This window comes from Cervus elaphus, chromosome 12, assembly GCF_910594005.1.
Source record: "Cervus elaphus chromosome 12, mCerEla1.1, whole genome shotgun sequence".
In the NCBI taxonomy this organism is placed as follows: Eukaryota; Metazoa; Chordata; class Mammalia; order Artiodactyla; family Cervidae; genus Cervus; species Cervus elaphus.
This window is the reverse complement of record NC_057826.1, coordinates 1,039,412-1,058,155: the sequence shown is the minus strand read 5'-3', so window position 1 is coordinate 1,058,155 and position 18,744 is coordinate 1,039,412. Positions and strand designations below refer to the sequence as shown.

Here is an 18,744-nt window from a genome sequence, read left to right as displayed (position 1 = left end):
CTACCAGAGCTTCCACAACTGCTTTCCCAACAGCAGGACCTGCCTAAAACGGGCATCACTCTGACATGAGTGCGGACCTGGTGCGTGGTGCCTGGCACAGCCCCGGAACGGAGCAAGCGCCAGGCAGACGCGAGCTCCTCCCTGCCCCCTCCCTCCCCTAAGGAACCCCCGAGAAACAGACGGCCTGCAGCAAGCAGCAGTGAGCTTGGGGAGTGACGGGGAGACGGTCACGGGTGACGAGGCATCCCAGCAGCACTGTTCATTTCAAAGCTCATTCTGCATCTAACACTCCATCCTGGGAACCTAGAACACTGCTGAAAGAACAAGCAGAACGCAGCAGAGGGATTCCCTGGGGGTCCAGTGGTTAAGGGTCCTCTCCCAACGCAGGGGTGCAGGTCTCATCTCTGGTCGGGGAAGCAAGATCCCACGTGCTGCGGAGCAACGACCCAGCCCGCTGGCCGCAACAAAGAGAGCCTGCAAGCTGCCACCGAGCTCCTTTCCCTTCTGATTCTTTCCTGCTCTCCCATGGCCCCCCGTCTGTCAGGGCTGCAGCATGAGAGAGGGTCCTCTCTAAGGACATACAGCGTGGGCACCCCGTCCCTCAGGGAAGACAAACCTAGCCTGCCCGTTTCTCCACCCTTCTCCTTTCTGCAGCCACAAGTTTCTTGTGTGAAAGGACGAGGCTCCAGATTCCCTGCTGCTGAGTGAACCAGGTGTAGCAGAAGCACCTTGGTGACTCCTTCTGAGGGTCCTGACTCTGCACCAGTACTTCTTGTACCAAAGTCACCCACGTTTACGGGAAGTCTGCTCCATACCAGGCGCTGGGGGAAGGAATGGTCAGTCTTGTTGACCGTGCTGGGTTCACAGGGAAAGAGGGTTGGTGAGAGGGGAGTGAGCCCTGAAAACAGGCACGGCCCCAGTGAGATGCCCAGTCTGGAAGGAGGAGCAGGAGACGCATGCACACTTCAGGGCCGCCGTCTGGACACACAAACAGTACCGTGTACACGCGAGACGGGCGGGGAGGGGCCCCACGCAGGGGAGGAGAGGGCTAGATGTGGGTGAGAAGGGCATCAGATCAGGAGGAGACGGAGTAGAAATCTGCAGGAATCCCTGCTGGAGACAGAGCTGATGAGGGAGCAGGCAGAACAAACAGCGATCGCTCCAAACCCTCCCTTTTCCCGAGTGAGGACAGCAGGTCCGGAAGCAGCAGGAGCAGACCCGCCCCACGAGAAGCGGGACAGGCGGCGGCCTCCCTGGAGACCATGGGAGGACCACTGCTGGAAGCGCAGTGGGACAGGCTCCCCAGCAAGGCGGGGACGCCGTGAGGTCCAGGAGAGGGTCAGAAATGGGTGCGGGGAGGGCAGGAGACGGCAGGCTCAACCCTCCTGTGGGAGGATGACCTCGGATTTACCTTCCTCTGACCCAGTCTCCTTGGAACGCTCGGGTCAAGATGGACGTGAAGCATCCGGTGTGCGGTTACATCAGGTGTGAAGTTACCCCTGAGACGGGAACTGCGCCCCGGGTGAGGGCACGCGGTCCTGGGGCGTCTCAACTGGTTAATAACCCAGGACTGTTTTCCCTTGCTTCTAAATGAATCTTAGAGCCCTCTGGAAAATCAGAACTGGCTCTGAATCAGCACAGCACCTCAAAACGCTTCACATGTCGTGTACTGCCATTTCATCCATGCGACAATCCTGTCAAAAGGTTACTATCCCTGGTTTTCAAATGAAGAAAGAATATACCTATGAATTAAAATTTCAATCAGATATTTTAGAATCTGGATAATATTAATATTTATTTGCAAGAATAAGTGATAACACAGCTAAGAAAATTTTGAAAAATAGTGCGAGAATTTGCCTAACTACATGTTAAAATGTATTATGAAACTGTGAAAGTGAAATGGTGGTAAAATAAATTAACAGTTATATCGAGTGAACAGAAGACACCATTTGAAAAACAGGCATATACAAAAAGTTACAGTTTTTTTTTTCTTACACTGTTTTTTAAAAACGACCAAACAACATAGGAAAGGCCAGCATGATTTAACACATGTCCCAGGGAACCAGCTCTTAGGGAAGGAGACGAACAAGGACCTCACCTTGTACCCTGACCCAGATAAACTCCGAACGGAGTGAGGAATTGCATGTAAACACCAAACGAAGTAACATTAAAATCTATAATAACATATAAATGAATATAAAAGTTGTTTTGATTCCTGTATGTTTAAGTTTCTGAAAACCCCTATGGTAAAAGAAATCCGCAACCAATTAGCTGAAGAATTAACAGAGTAAAGGGTGAGGACATCAAGATTAAAATCAAACCTGTGATGGAGGAAGAGGTGGGTAGATATGTCATAAGCAAGGATGGTAAAATATTCATGGTAGAATCATGGCCGTGAGTGTGTGGGTGTCCACCGTAGCAAATATTTGAAACTCCCCATAATAGAATATGGTGGAAGCAGTAAAACCATGAAGCTTACATATGTGTTTGTGTGTTCACTAAGACATGACAACAGAGAACTCCCCCAGTTAAGTTTTCAGTGACCTTATGCTCAGCCCATCACCCCATCACCCACATCCATAAGACTGCTCCTTTCCCCACACTCTTTAACTTTCCTCATGGAATTTACAGACTATCACGTTTATCTCTTAGTTATCTCTCCTCAATAACATGTAAGTTCAATGGGAGTATGCACTGTCTTTTTTCTTTTTTAAAAAAGCAGTCTTGTTCACTGCTTTATTTCGTGGAGCCAAGAACACTGCTTTGGCCCACAGCAAGTCCTCCACAAATGTTTACTGCATCAATAGATGTCTAATTGTTCTCCATTTACTAAACCAGGATCTTTCTTTCTCAGTCTCAATCAATGTGCATGTGCATAGTCATGTCCGACTCTTTGCGACCCCGTGGACTGTAGCCCACCAGGCTCCTCTGTCCATGGGATTTCCCAGGCAAGAATACTGGAGTGGGTTGCCATTTCCTCTTCCAGGGGAATCTTCCCAAACCAGGATCAAACCTGATTCTTTACCACTTGAGCCATGCTTGCAGGTAACTTTTTCACTTTTTTGCAGAAGGCAAAAGATGGCTTGATTATTTCTATTTGCTGTCTGTAAGTTCACAGTCTTCCCCACTTCATCCTTGACTCTCTCTTTCTGGTTCCCCAGTGGTCCCAAAATGACAGAATCACTTATGTGCCTACCTGAGTTAGAAAGACTTTCCGCTACACTTCACTTACTCTGAATTTTTGTTCAACATGAGCAGACAGTAAAGCATATGATGGAGTATCTACTCAATGGTATGATACATAGCCAGTACAAAATCATGTTTATGAAGAGCCTGTTGTTAGAGAATGCTTATAAACTTACACAAAAACTGCAAAATGGGAGTCATACTTCTGGTATGAGCACATTATTCAGGTGAAGAAGATGAACAGGAAATATTTTAGCCGTGTTCATCTCTGGGTATTCTTATCACTGTTTTCTCTTTATGCATGCTTTAAACTGCAGTCAACACTCCTTTTAAATTAGGAATAATAAAATGAACTTCATTTACAAAACCACAGGCTCACAGACAGCCGTCCACAGGCCGGCGAGGACTCCGCGGAGCCTTCGGGCCCTGGCTTGTCCCCTCGTCCATGCTCCGGGCCATCCTGTGGCTCTATCAGAAGGGCGTCCCTGGCGCTCCCAAACCCAAGGCCCTGTACCCCCTGGATTCCTACAGCACTCATCTTACCACTCGTCCATCAGTCAACACCCTCTCTCATGAACTGTCATCTAATTATTCCCTATCTTCCCCAATAACATGCAAGTTTTCTTAGGGCAAGAGCTTTGTCCTTCTATCTCTTTTCCTCTCAGGAGTTAAAAATCACTCGCTGAACACTCTAGAGATGACTGAAATCAATCCCGCTGCTGTCTACAGGCCAGCCCTTCCAAATCCTTTACCTGTAATAAGCATCTGCCTCACCAGGAAAGAACACAGCCTCGTGGAACCAAGTGTTACCCTGGAGAGAGCACAAAGCCACTTCTGGTCACTCCGCACTCAGCCCCAGTTCACCTCCCTGCAGCTCCTCATTTGTAGGACAGCACATGCTGAGATCTAACTTTCAGGGTTGTAAGGATTCAAAGACATGACTCGGGTGACTGGGCACAGAGGCTGGCATCGGGGGCCCTCAGTCTGCTACTCCCCAGGAGCACACCTTTACTGAGCCCGGAGCTGGCTGCCCGGGGGGACGGTCCCACACCATCACTTCCTTCTGCCTGTTCCAAAGTTCTTTCTTGACCCACCTACCCTGTATCTCCTGAGACCACGTCTGCTGGATAATTAAGAATAATGATGTGCAGGATTTCCCTGGTGATCTCAATGCAGGGGCCCGGGTTCTGTCCCTGGTCAGGGAACTAGACTGCACATGCCGCAACTAAGAGTCCACATGCCACAGCTGAAAAGAAAAAAAGATCCCACCGGCTGCAACCACAGACCCCGTATTCCACGATAAAGACCGAAGACCCACGTGCAGCAACCAAGACTCAGTGCAGCCAAATAAATAAATGAACAAGTATTAAAAAAAAAAAAAAGAATAACAAGATGAGATTCTTGGGCTGGTACCCTTGCCCAGGCTCCAACACTCACTGGAAGGACAAAAAATTTTTTATCTAAACCAGGGATCCTCAAACTTTTTTGTAAAAGGCACATGGTGGGAAGACTCCCAAGATCCCCAACGATCACTGTCCATGTATTCACAGCCTTCTGTGGGCTGGACCTAGTGACTTTATTATAACCACAAATATACAGTAACGATGAGAAGATGCTGCATTCATAATCAGGTAACAGAACATTCCACCTTCCCACCCTCCCAGCAGACTCTCTCTGTTGCCTTCTCAGGCCGCATGCTTCGCTGACAACGCTGCCATGCTGCAGGGGCCCCCACCACAAGGAACTGAGGCTCGCAGTCCTACAACCCAGAGGAACTGAATCCGGCAACCACCACCAGCACTTGGAAGCAGACCCTTTCCCGGGTGAGCCCTGAGATACTGAGAGCCCAGCCAACACTCTGACTTCAGGACTCAGCTAAGTTGTGCCCAGATCCCTGATCCACAGAAACCCTGAGGTTATAAACGTTTGCTGTCTTAAGCCCCTAAGTTTTGAGGTCATTTGTTACTGAGCAATGGATAATAGATAAGTAATAACAAGGCCAGACAGCACATTCTTCAGGCTCCGGAAGCTGCATGGCTTCTGGGGCAACTACTCAGTGCTGCTCCAGCAAAAAGGCAGCCAGACAGGACACGTAAATGGACGCCCATGCCGTGTTCTAATAAACCTTTATTGATGGAGACCAAACTCAGACTTCACATCATTTTCACATGTCACAAAATATTGTTCACCTTTTCATTTTTTCTTAGTTCACAGGTCACACAAAAGCAGGGAGCTGAATGGATTTGACCTGCAGGCTATAGTTTGCCAACCCCTGACCTAAACAACACAGCTAGAGTCTGTTTAAACTATGATTTTGATAACTCTTAGACATGAATTTATATAACAATATGCTTATAACAGCACAATGAAACATGAATAAAACATACTTTACTGACAGATAATAAAATACCACATAAACATCTCGTGGCATATATTTTGTAAATGTCCAAGTCAGAGAAAGTGAGATAGAATCAACCCTGCCGGAGATGGCGGAAGAGCTGCCAGCAGAACCTCTCCGTCCTGACACCCAGGTGAGAGGCAAGCCTCGTTAGCCTGGTTTACGCAGCTCCAGGCAAGTGAGAGGCTCCTTCTTGGAGGGGAGGCAGAAAAGCTGCCAAGAGACTGGTGGCTGAGGGGATACCCGTGGGGCAACAACTCACACCCTGAAAGAGGAAGCTCTATGCAGAGGCAGTGAAAGTTGGTGGGAAACATACTCGTAAGAAAAGCACACGCTACATATGTGAAATAAAAATAAGAAACGACTCACAGAAAAGCTAAGGAGCACTCATTCAGATCTGGATGCTGAAAACTTAATGTTTATTCAAAACAGCACCAAAGGACGAAGAATCTAGAAGTGATTTCACATAAACAGCTAAGAGAACGACAAGACCTACCCTTGATGAAACTACTGTCCAGTGCCCAACGCCAGGCCTGGAAGAGACAACAGAATGACTTTGTTCTTTAGTGGACGGGGCCTAGGACTAGGATTTACGTGCAGAGGTTAGAGGAAGCTAATTTCGACTTCTTTTTAAGGGGGGCGGAATTCTACCTGTTAAAGTTCAAACATGAAACTATCCTACACAACAGTGCTATCTGTTCACTGACGGCTCAAAGAGCCGGAGAAGAGACGGCCATCTGGGCGACCGGTGAAGGGGTTCTGACACCAAGGAGAAAGTTCTCCTCTCATTCTAAATCCTTATAGTTTGAAATCTGATAACCAGAAAAACACATTTGTCCTGACTTCAGGCTACCTGTAGATAACAACAGGCAAATAGATAATGTGGATAATACATTATTTTGAAGCATCTCAAATAAAAACTAAAGGAAGTATGCAGCATTCGGGGAAGAGTGCAATAGTTAAGAAGTGGAGGAATTCAACAATCAGAAAAAGCACTGGCTAATTAGGACATCCCGGGACAAGATAATGATACATTTATCTGAATGGTGCATATTTTGTAAAGAACAGACTATTTATGAAAGATTTTACACCAGGAAAGACAATCAGAGTGATTATCTTGGGAGGAAAAAGTAATGTAAGATGATTCAGCTATTGCACTGTTTGTAAATGTATCGTAATGAAACAAAACAAACCCCCATGAATCACAGGTTAACATCAAACTTTAAATAAAATTATTAATAAGACAGTGAATAATTAATGGATTAAAGGGAAGGAATCCTATTTAAATTCTTGAGAAATCTACTCTAGTTTTAAGATTTTAGATAATCTGATTCAGACCCTTTCTCTTGCTAAAATCAGAATGCCAATTAACTGATCTAACGGCAATAAAAACAATTTAAATTTGAACATAATCTGGTTCAGAATACTCCTGCTATCGAGACCAGCAACATACTGTCTCTCTAGAGGCAGAGCTGTGGTGGAAAGGAAAACTGTGAAAGAAGACTGATTGTGTATGTGGAATCAAAAAGAGGCAATCAGTCAGAGCAGCCACTATTGAATGTTGTCAGGTTAGGCGCACCCTTTCATTGGTCACCACGACAGGCATGACCTTGCACGGGACCCAAATTCTCAAGGCTGCGGTCCAGGTTTCCTATACTTCGGAGGCATTTTCAAACTGTCCAAAAGCACATTTAAAATAAGCAAAGTCATGTTGAGAATTTTAATAATAGGCACGATTTAAATTTGATTTTAACAAGAAATATTTCTCATCACTTAGTTCTGATATTAAATAAGCCAGAACAGTGAGAAATCATTTACTTCTTAATCTATCCTGTAAAAGGCACATTCTAAAAAATTTAGCAGTTTTGTTGAAGTAAAATTGAGGTACAATAAACAACATATAAAGTGGACAATTTGATAAATGCTGTCTCTCTCTCTCTCTCTCTCACACACACACAGCTGTGAACCCACGCGCACCGTCCAGAGCAGGGCTGTCCCCATCACCTCCGAGGTTCCGGTGTCCCTGTCACCGTTCCTGCCCGCCCCCCAGTCCAGCCCCTCCATCAATTCCCACACTTGAGCCAGTTTACACCGCACAGCCTCTTGAATGGGGGGGGGGGATCCCCGTGAGGAAGGACCCTGAGAGCTGACTGTGCATCTTCCTCCCAGCCCTCCCCAGAGCGACCTCCAGCCTTTGAGCAGAGTAACCACCACACCCAGGGAAAAGGGAACGTCGGACCTTCGGGGGCCTCTGGCCTCTGGTTCTGAATCGACACGAATTCCAGGAGACCCATTGGCCAGAGAGGGGCTTGAGGAGGCCCGGTTCTAGCGCAGGTTCGTCTCCACTGGGGATGCAGCTGTCCCTGACCCCGCCCTGGGATTCCCGCCCCAGGACCTGACGTGTAGTTGGGACAGACACTCGGCAGCTGGCGGGAGCCCCCCCGACCTGAAGAGTAAGTGCGGCTCAGGCGGGAAGGGCCAAGCGGAGGCCATGGGAACCGCCTCCGCCAGGGAAACCGTGAGTCAGAGAGTCAAAAGGCAGTGCGGGATCTCGGGGCGTCTCTGAGGCTCGCGCCACCAGCGAGGACGAGAAAGCGGCAGGAGCGCAGTTTCCCACCGCAGCGCCCTTGGGCTCGCCTGCCCGGCCGGAGCAGAAGACAGCAGATCATTATAGATTTAACCAGGTGGGGGCTCCAGGTGCAGCTGCTGGACCAGACGTGGTTTCAATGCTTGAGTAAATGAATACAAGCTCTGGTTTTTCTCCACCCTGTCCATCACTCCCACCATAAGGAGTTCCTCTCAGTCAGCAAAGCCAGCCATGTACCCTCACTGTCCTACCTCCAGAGTTATCCATTCTCCAACCCTATGCACAATTCAGTTCACAAAGCTCTTGATCGCCTTTCTTCCACAGACAACCACACTGGCCCATTACCTTGGTGGCTTTAGGCTGACTGGACCTGGTGAGCAAGAAGTAGCGATGACTCAACTTACTGGTGAGACCCCGTGTGTCCCAGGGTGGGGACGGATCTGACTGAAATCCAGGGGCCTCTACCCTGGTGGGTTTCTAGCAGTACAGTGGTGCAGGGTACCTCGAGACATCTCTCCCAAGGTAAAGGGTATGTTGCTGCAGCTGGCCTCTCCCACCACCAAAATAGGAGGCACGATGCCCAGTGGGCCTTAGGACGTGGGAGGCGACATAGTCATCACTGAGTGTGTTACTCCGGCCAATTTACCAAGCGACTTGAAAAGCTGCTGTTGAGTGGAGTCCAGAACAGAAGATGGGCCCAGGCCACTGGGAAGCTGCTCTCTCACTTGGCTCCTCTGACTCAGCAGACCCAGGGGCGCTGGAAGTGGCAGACACTTCCAAGTGTTTGGAGCCTTTGGCAGCCCTGAGTGGTGAACTAGAGCACTCAGGATTTTGGAGCAAATCTCTGCCATCTTCTGAGGATAACTATTCCCCTTTTGAGAAAGAGCTCTTGGTCTGCTACTTGGCCTGAACATTTAACTTTGGGCCCCCAAGTTACACGCCACCCAAGATGCCCATTTATCTGGTCCATCAAACTGTGGAGTTGGGAGTGCACAGCAATACTCCACCATCAAATGGAAACAGCAAACACAAGACTGGGCTGAGCAGGCGCTGAAGATACCATATGCTAAGTGAAGAAGTGGCCTAAATGCTCATGGTCCCCTCGCCTGCTACGCTGCCTTCTCTCCACCAGCCTGCATTTATGGATGGCCACACCGGGAGACCCTACCGTGGCTGAAAGAGGGACAGAAGACTCAGGCTTGGTTCACAACAGCTCTGCACGATGTGCAAAGGTGAGCGCAAACCCTCCTGGCGGGCAGAACGCTGAGCAGTGCGCCTAGTCGTTCACTGCACTTGGAAGGACAAAAGGCCAGACATGTAATTTTATATTCATAAATGGGTTGTGGCCAACGGTTTGGCTGGTCAGGGACTTGGAAGGAGTATGAGTGGAAAGTGGGTGACAAGGAAATCTACTTGACAAAGGTATCTGGGGAAAAGCTTTGTTGACAGACCTGTCTGGGCAAAACTGTGAAGGTTCTTGTGTCCTGTGTGAGTGCTCACTGCAGGATGACCCGAGCAGAGCGGAGTTTTAACAGTCAAATGGGAGGGCTGGTCTGTCAGCCTCTCTCCAGCAAACCCTGTCATCAGCCAGTGGGCTCGTGGGCAAGGTAGCCACGGAGGCAGGGCTGGAGCTGCGGTACAGACTCAGTGGCAGGATTTCCACTCACCAAGGCTCATCTGGCTTCAGGACACTGTGTGGAGACCAACACAGAGTACCTTATGCGGCACCAACTCCCAGGGTGATCAGCCAGCTTCTGGGGCAGGTTGATTACACCGGATTGTCGTCATCGTAGAGGGGACAGATTTTCACTGTAACTAGAGTAGACACTATGGATGTGGACTGCTTTTCCTACAAGCAATATTTCTGCCAAAACTGCAATTCGCAGGCTTAAAAAAATTCCCTATGCACCATCATGGTATCTGCACAGCAGTTTCTGATCCAGGAACTCGCTTCATAGCAAAAGAAGTACAGCAAGAGACCACGCTCTTGGGATTCACTGGCCTTAACCATGTTCTCCACCCTTCTGAGGCAGCTGGCTTGATAATCATGGTGGAATGATCATTTGAAGATTCAGTTACCACACAAGCTAGGGTGGCAAGTTTCTCCAGAAGGCTAAAACCCTCAGAATCTACATCCAGCATACGGTGCTGTTTCTCTCATAGCCAGGATTCACGAGTCCAGAAATCAAGCAGTAGATATGGGAGTGGGACCACTTACTCTTACTTGTAGTGATTCACTAGCAAAATGTTTGCTTTCTATTCCCGTAACTTTATGTTCTGCTGGCATAAAGGTCTTAGTTCCAGGGGAAGTAATGCTTCCTCCAAGAGATTTAACAGTGACTCCACTGACCTGGAAATTAAGACGGCCACCGAGCCACTTCCTCATGCCTCTGAAGCAACAGGCAGCAGGAGCTGTGATAGCGGCAGAGATGAACGGTCCTTACTACCATGGGACGCTGGACTACTGTTCCACAAGGGAGGCAAGGAAGAGCATGCCTGGGATACAGGAGACACATTAGGGTGTCTGTTACTACCACCACACCCTGTGATGGTCACCTGAAAACAACAACTCAATGTAGGCAGGACTACTAATGGCCCAGACTCTGTGGGAATGAGGGCTGGGGTCACCCCACAATCTGAGGTACCTGCTGAAGGCAAAGTGGGTGCTGGAAGAAGGCAGTTACAGATACAAACTAAGACCCCAGGTTACACAGACTCTACAGACTGGTGACATAGACTCCGTTTCTACATAACCAGTTACAGAAATGAGGACTTGACTGACAGGAGTATTTCTTCCCTGTTTTGTTATGAACATGTGTGTGTATAAATAGATGTTTGTTTTTTCCCTGCCTTATTCTTTATATATATGATAAGATGCACTGACTTCATACCATGGTATTTAAGTATTTTAAATTTATACTATAGTATTTAAGTTATGGGATTTCAAAGGGAAGAGCGCACATCACTATACCACTCAAGGACTTTACGACCTCTTCTGGGGAAGGGGTTAATAGGTTGGCGGTAGAGCCGTATTATGTTAGGTGGACTTACAATCTTGTTATTATCTTTATTTGGAGATCAAGTATAGTTTAAGGAGATGCAAGTGGCGGTCAAGGTGATGGGGATGGGCTTGTGATGGTTAACTTCAAGTGTCACTTGACTGGGTCACTGGTGGAAAGTAAACATTATTTCTGGGTGTGTCTGAGAAGGTATTTCTTGATGAGACTGGTATTTGAATCCCCTTCCCAATGTGGTGGCACCAGCCAATTCCATAGGCGCCTGAACAGAAAGAAAAGCAGAGAAGAGAGGGTCTGGCCCCTTCCAGCCTGCCTGCTCAACCTGGGACACCGGTCCTCTGCGATTCACACCACTGGCTCCTCTCGTTCTAAGGCCATCGGGCTTGGACTAGACTTGCTGCAGCTCCCACAGAGTTCCAGCTTTCAGAGGCAGGTTCTGGGCCTCTCAGCTGACATAACCGGAGTTAGCTGAGCTAACTCCTTATGATAAATCTCCTTTTATTTATGTCTATGTATATCTCATTGGTCCTCTTTCCCTGGAGAGCCCTAAAATGGTCAGTCACGTTATTTTTAGTCATTCCAGGGAGCATACAGAGCTATCTCACTGTGGTTGGATTTGCATTTCCCTAAAGACTAATGATGCTGGTCACTTTTGTATGTGCTCATCTGCCACTCATATTATCTTCTTTGGTGAACTGTTCAAATCTTTTGCCCTTTTAAAAAAAATTGAAGGTTTTTTTCCCTTGAGTTTTGAGAGCTCTTTACATAATATGCATACCAGTTCTTTATCAATAGACATAATTTATAATTTTATCACAATCTGTGGTTTGTCTTTCCACCCTCTTGAAAGTTTCTTTTGAAGAGCAGAAGGTCTTAATTTTGATAAAATCTAATTTATCCATGTTTGCTTTTACAGATTGCACATTTTGTGCCTTTGCCTAATCCCAGGCCACAAAGATTTTTCCTTCAGAAATTTTTGTAATTTGGGGATTTTTAGGCCTGTGATTCATTTAAAAGTTTTCTATAGCAAGAAGTATTTATTGGAGTTCATTTTTTCCCCCATACAATAGCCAAAGGTTCCAGCATCATTTGTTGAAAACCTATCTTTTCTTCACCAAACTGACACTGAACTTTGTAAAAGAAAAAAAATCAGTTACCTAAACTCCTGTGGTTCTATTTCTGGACTCTCTATTCTACTTCATCAGTGATTTGTCTACTTGATACAAACACCACAGTGTCTTAGTTGCTGTAGCTTGTAAGTCTTCAAATCAAATGTGGTCTACTTTTTCAAAGGTGATTTGGCCCTTATAGGTCCTATGCATTTAGACCCAAGTTGTCAATTTCAACTGGAAAAAAAAAGCCAGCTGGGATTCTAATTGTGTTGAATCTGTTAGATCAATTTGGAGAGAAATAACATCTTAAGTAAGTAAATTGAGTAGTTTCCTCCTACATGTACTTATCAGCGCTTAACTAACCCTTGAAGGATTCCTTCCACAGAGCTCCGGGCTGCTCCTTCTGCAGCCGTCCCCCTCCAGCCCTCCGCTCTGCGGACTCCAGCCTCGTTGGCCTTGCTGAGTCGTCACTTCCGCCTTGCTGAGTCGTCACTTCCGCCTTGCTGAGTCGTCATTTCCGTCTCAGCTCCACGGCGCTTCCCACCCTGAACTGCATCCTCTCTTGAGGCCTAAGCCTGGCAGTCACAGGGGCTTACCTCCTTTACTTCCCGTCAGTGTTCACTGGGCTTCACTGCTGGGATGTTCAAAGTCTTCAATACTGTTGTTTCATCTCTTTTTGCCCATTTAAAAAACTGTTTCAGGAAGGGAAGTAACTCCAGTCCCTGTTAGTCCATCTTGGCAATAGGTGTAAGTCTCAATGTTTAATGTCAAATCTGCTCTCAAAGTTACAAAATTCAAGTAAAAACTGGACAAAAACATAACGAGTAATCACTATACAGCTTTATCATGCTTCGTTTATTTGTTCATTAACTCATTTCATTCCGAAAACGTTTACTGAATTCTGCATGGTGAGCCCTGTGCCGGCCTCCAAGCGCACCATGGTGAGGACCAAAGCCAGACTCGCCCCGGCTCTCAGAGCTCACAATTCAGTGGGAGAGACACACTCGTCAAATAATACAAACAAAAATGCAGCGCTGCACTTGTGCTAACCGCTCTGAAGGAAAGGAGCAGAATAAGGCTATGATAACCTAGAAGAGGGTGATTTCATGGTATTTGTTTCTACTGAGCTTATATCCATGATCTGAAAAATAACTACTGTTTCTTTATGTTGAAGTCACAAAGAAATTACATGATGTGTACACTGGGGTAAAAGTACCCAGCAAATAAACGCTAGGTTAAAACAACATGGTAAATGCTTTGGAGCACACAAAGTTACAACACTATGAGAAGTAAGATCTGACTGGGCATGTAAAGTATAAAGAGATATAAAGGTTATAAAGCTAAATCCTATGGAAACATAATTGGAAATGTACTGCTTACCCCATTTTTGTCTGCTTCATTAAAAAATTATTTTTTCTATCAGCCAAATTGCAGAAATTTGATCAGGTCCTTTGAGAAAACAACACATTTATTTTATTTTGTCAGGTCTTACCTAGATATCTCAGCTTGGGAGTTCTTCTCGCCATCAACAGTGAACGGAGATGCTCCAGTTAGCAATTCATACATTAGAACACCTAAACTCCACCAGTCAACTGCCTATAAAACAACAGACATTTCATTTTCTAGAATATTAACTAATTATATCTTATAAAAAAAGAAAAATGAACAAAATAAAGCTATATAAAGTGATTCCGTTATATATATGTGTGTGTGTATATATATACACACATTCTTTTTAAGATTCTTTTCCATCACCGTCTGTCACAGGGTATTGAATGCAGTTTCCTCTGCTGTGCAGTAGGACCTTGTTGTTATCCAGTCTATATGTGACAGTTTGCATCTGCTAACCCCAAGCTCCCAATCTATCCTCTCTGTCTCCCTCAAAAATTTTCTTAAAAGTGAAATTTAAAAATTTTAAGTTAGCAAAATCTTTACACTTATGATAATAGGGCAAAAAAGTATTAATCAGCATATTTGTTGATTATTCAGTTCCAATAAATATGAAATTTCTTCAAGTCAAAGAATGAAAATGAAAAATAACCCATCAAAAGGAGTTACTTTTTCATAATCACCTTAATCAATTCCTCTTAGGGGACCCATCACATAAATCTAACAGTCTTTAGTTTGTGGGAGGAATGGAAAGGCTGAAAATAATATAAGATGTGGTCTGCTTTAGAAAACAATTTATAAAACCAGTTAACTGACAGCATAGCAAATTATATATTTAATTTACATATAGCAATTTATATTTACTAAATTTAAAGAATTTTGATATATTGAAAATTAGTTCTTTGACAATTAGGCAAATCAAGTTCAATAACTGCTGAATATATGAGCTGACACCAATGAGAAATTAACTGAAGCTAAAATTTTAAACTCTCTGCTTCAAATTCCAGGGCCAAGGTTTCAGAGAGATGATGTAAAGTTGGTGAACCCAGAGTTATTTTAAAGAAAATATGTAACAATAACATAGAAACCAAATCAGTAATTCAGTTCTCTTATTTAGACAAGCAGTTTTACTGTCATTTGAGTCAGGATCCATAGTACACTGGATATGAACCACACTCGTAAACTGATACAGATCTATCATCAGATTCCGAGCCATGGACTAAAGCCAATACCACACAAACTTAAAGAACCCCTACGGGCTCTTAAATACATGACTGGTCATTAGCAAGGTGACACTGATTCTCCACCCTTAAGATATTCCCACCGTATATGTGAGATTTTGAAAGGGGATGAGGAAGACGGGGAGGTGAGTAAAAAAAACGGAGTTCTTTATTTCAAGAATGTTATTAATAAAGTAAAAGTGTTAAGAAGGAACTGAATAAACCTAACAAATCTGAACCCTTTAATCCAGTGTTTTGTGCTGATTCGTCTCCAACTCTTTGTGACCCTTTGGACTGCAGCCCATCAGGCTCCTCTGTCCATGAGACTTTTCAGGCAAAATGCTGGAGTGGGTTGCCATTACAGGAAGAAAAAATATCTGACCTAGATTTTAAAACTACTTAGTTTTAAAATGCCTCATCCACAGTTTTCACTCTGCACATACAAAGGGAAGCGAGGAGGGTAAAAAAAAAAGACTGAGCTTTTTCTTGGAGGGCTTAGGAAAACAAACCTAGACTATCCTGAATGCAGAGCTTCATGGACTGTCCGGGTGCTCATGACCCCTCCGCACTGCACTGAGGCTCAGCTGTGTCTTAAAAGGCCGGATCACATGCAACCAAAGTGATTTTTGTTTTAAGCAGGGTTACAACCGATGCTTTGCTCAAGACAAGACACTTAATGGAAATAAAAGAAAAATTATTATTTCAAGAATTAGTCGATTTTGTGGTTTCCTGTAACAAGAGTTTTACTCTCTAAAACAAAAAATTATCCTCAACAAAACTTGGAAAAAAGGGGAAATCTAGAATGTCTTAAACTTTCCATTATATTTTTCCTCCAAAATACTAGATATCATAATATGCTTGTGTATGCAAAGGAAAGGGAAAAAAAAAAAAGGACCACCACCAGAAGAGCCTAAGTTACTAAGTAGGATTCTTTTTGTATGTGTGTGTGTAGCAGAGTTTTACTGAAGTATAACAAGGACAGAGAAAGCCTCTGACACAGACATCAGAAGGGAGAGCGCCCCCAGCACTAGCCTTGTCAAGGTCTTATGTACTTGTTATCTTAAGACTATATTGTGGGCGTGGGTCTGGTAAGAGCTTTCTATTGTCAGTCCTAATCTTGTCAGCTGAAGATGTCTGCTGTGGGGTGGGTCTGGTAAAGTATGCTAAGTGGGCTCTTATTACACATTTTATGGAGACACATCAGGAAGCGTCAAAAACAGAGCATACCTTGTCATGTCCCGAGTCTCCCCCTCTGACAATATCCGGTGCCATGTATTCAATGGTTCCACAAAAGGAATATGCTCTTTCAGCCTTAAAACAATCAAACAAACAAAAAGAGATTTAGTTTTAAGCTAGTATGAAAATTGACAAAAAGAGTTAACACTACATGGCAATGTCAAACGTGCCACAGCAGCAAAGTAGTGGCAGAATCTACCTGACAGACTCTTCTCACCAGGACAAACCAGGGTATACACACCTATATACTACGTTGGCCAGAAACCTCATTCAGGTTTTTGGGTTACTCTTTACAGAAAAATCCAAACAAACGTTTTGGCCACCCCAACAGTATGGGGTCAATGGGTAAACCTTTTCAACCCTGAAACCCTACTATCACTCATTAATCCATCCACCCATGAAGCCATTCATTCACTCTTCTTTTCTGTACGTGTATATATTCCAATCACTGAGTTTTTACAACTGTTCTTGTAAGAAGACAAATAGCCCTAGAAGGGAACAGTATGGACGTAGCTATATGCTCAGATGCTGTCGTGTCCGACTCTTTGCGACCCCATGGACTACAGCCCGCCAGGCCCCTCTGTTCATGGGATTTTCCAGTCAAGGATACTGGAATGGGTTGCCATTTCCTCCTCCAGGGGATCTTCCTGACCCAGGGATTGAACACACGTATCTTACATCTCCTACATTGGAATGCCGATTCTTTACCACTAACACCAAAACTTTTAGGGTGAATGACTTTATTTCCAGATCAGCAAGACTAGAAAAACACTGGGAACCTTAAGGCAAAAGGAAGATGAAATGCTAAGAAGGGAAAAAGGGAACCCGAAGATGAAAAAGAGTGTAAAGAAGTTTTCTGATCTTATCATCATGTTTAAGTCTGGCACTGCCAATGGTGAGTTTAGTGTTGATGAGCAGAAATGTCCTAAAAGAATACTGTCTCTTAAAGACAAATTGTTTCTCTTTTGCAGTATTTTAAAAAGGGCTAATTTATAATATATCAACTTGAAAATAAATTTTAAAAAATCAAGTAATTAAAAAAAATGACCAACTGCATCATCTCAGTGTAATAAAGGAGAAAAATATCTGAATTCGTATGCAGAAATATTAAGTAGGGGAAAAATAATTCTTCTTTAATAATATACATTCATATGGCTACATCTGAAATTTTAAAGGCACTTCAGTTCAGTTCAGTTCAGTCGCTCAGTCATGTCCGACTCTTTTACCACCCCAGGTAAGGACTGCAGCAGGCCAGGCCTCCCTGTCCATCACCAACTCCCAGAGTTTACTCAAACTCATGTCGATTGAGTCGGTGATGCCATCCAATCATCTCATCCTCTGTCATCCCCTTCTCCTCCCACCTTCAATCTTTCCCAGCATCAGGGTCTTTTCTAATGAGTCGGCTCTCCACATCAGGTGGCCAAAGTATTGGAGTTTCAGCTTCAGCATCAGTCCTTCCAATGAATATTCAGGACTGATTTCCTTTAGGATGGACTGGTTGGATCTCCTTGCAGTCCAAGGGACTCTCAAGAGTCTTCTCCAACACCTCAGTTCAAAAGCATCAATTCTTCGGCACTCAGCTTTCTTTATGGTCCAACTCTCACATCCATACATGACCACTGGAAAAACCATAGCTTTCACTAGACAGACCTTTGTTGGCAAAATAATGTCTCTGCTTTTTAAAATGCTGTCTAGGTTGGTCAAAACTTTCCTGCCAAGGAGCAAGCGTCTTTTAATTTCATGGCTGCAGTCACCATCTACAGTGATTTTGAAGCCCAGAAAATAAAGTCTGTCACTGTTTCCCCATCTATTTGCCATGAAGTGATGGGACCAGATGCCATGATCTTAGTTTTCTGAACGTTGAGTTTTAAGCCAACTTTTGCACTCTCCTCTTTCACTTTCATCAAGAAGCTCTTTAGTTCTTCACTTTTTGCCATAAGGGTGGTGTCATCTGCATACCTGAGGTTATTGATATTTCTCCCGGCAATTTTGATTCCAGCTTGTGCTTCATCCAGCCCAGCGTTTCTCATGATGCACTCTGCATGTAAGTTAAATAAGCAGGGTGACAATATACAGCCTTGGTGTACTCCTTCTCTGATTTGGAACCAGTCTGTTGTTCCTCGTCCAGTTGTAACTGTTGCTTCCTGGGTTGCACTTGGGTGTCATTAAAATACATTACAAAACTATTTTAGAGACAGTTTTTCAATTTACACTCTATTTTTCTACCACCAATAATTCTTCTTACTTACCAATTTTAAATGTAAAGAACACTATGCTAGTAATGTTATAGAAGTGGCTCTTGTTGTTTAGTTGCTTACTCATGTCCAACTCTTTGCAAGCCCATGGATTGTAGCCCATCAGGCTTCTCTAACCATGGGATTTCCCAGACAAGAATACGAGTGGGTTGCCATTTACTTCTCCTGGAGATTTTCCTGACCCAGGGGTTGAAACTGCATCTCCTGCATTGCAGGCAGACTGTTTACTACTGAGCCATCTGGGAAGCTCCATTATAGAAGGGACAGAAATTCCCAATTTTATTGGCTGAACATTAAGAATCAGTCCTTCCAATGAATATTCAGGACTGATTTTCTTTAGGATG

General features: G+C 44.6%; 1 protein-coding gene across 3 annotated transcripts in view; it reads right to left on the bottom strand.

Annotated features, from left to right (window-relative positions):
• The window catches only part of RPS6KA5 (ribosomal protein S6 kinase A5), a 186,658-nt gene that overhangs the window by 31,693 nt on the left and 136,221 nt on the right, over positions 1 to 18,744 (bottom strand). For all 3 annotated transcript variants that reach the window (XM_043919775.1, XM_043919776.1, XM_043919777.1), the window contains 2 exons: positions 16,137 to 16,220; positions 13,793 to 13,896 (listed from right to left, as the gene is read on the bottom strand). In XM_043919775.1, the coding sequence (XP_043775710.1) occupies positions 13,793 to 13,896; positions 16,137 to 16,220 (188 nt within the window). The remainder of the gene's footprint in view (positions 1 to 13,792; positions 13,897 to 16,136; positions 16,221 to 18,744) is intronic.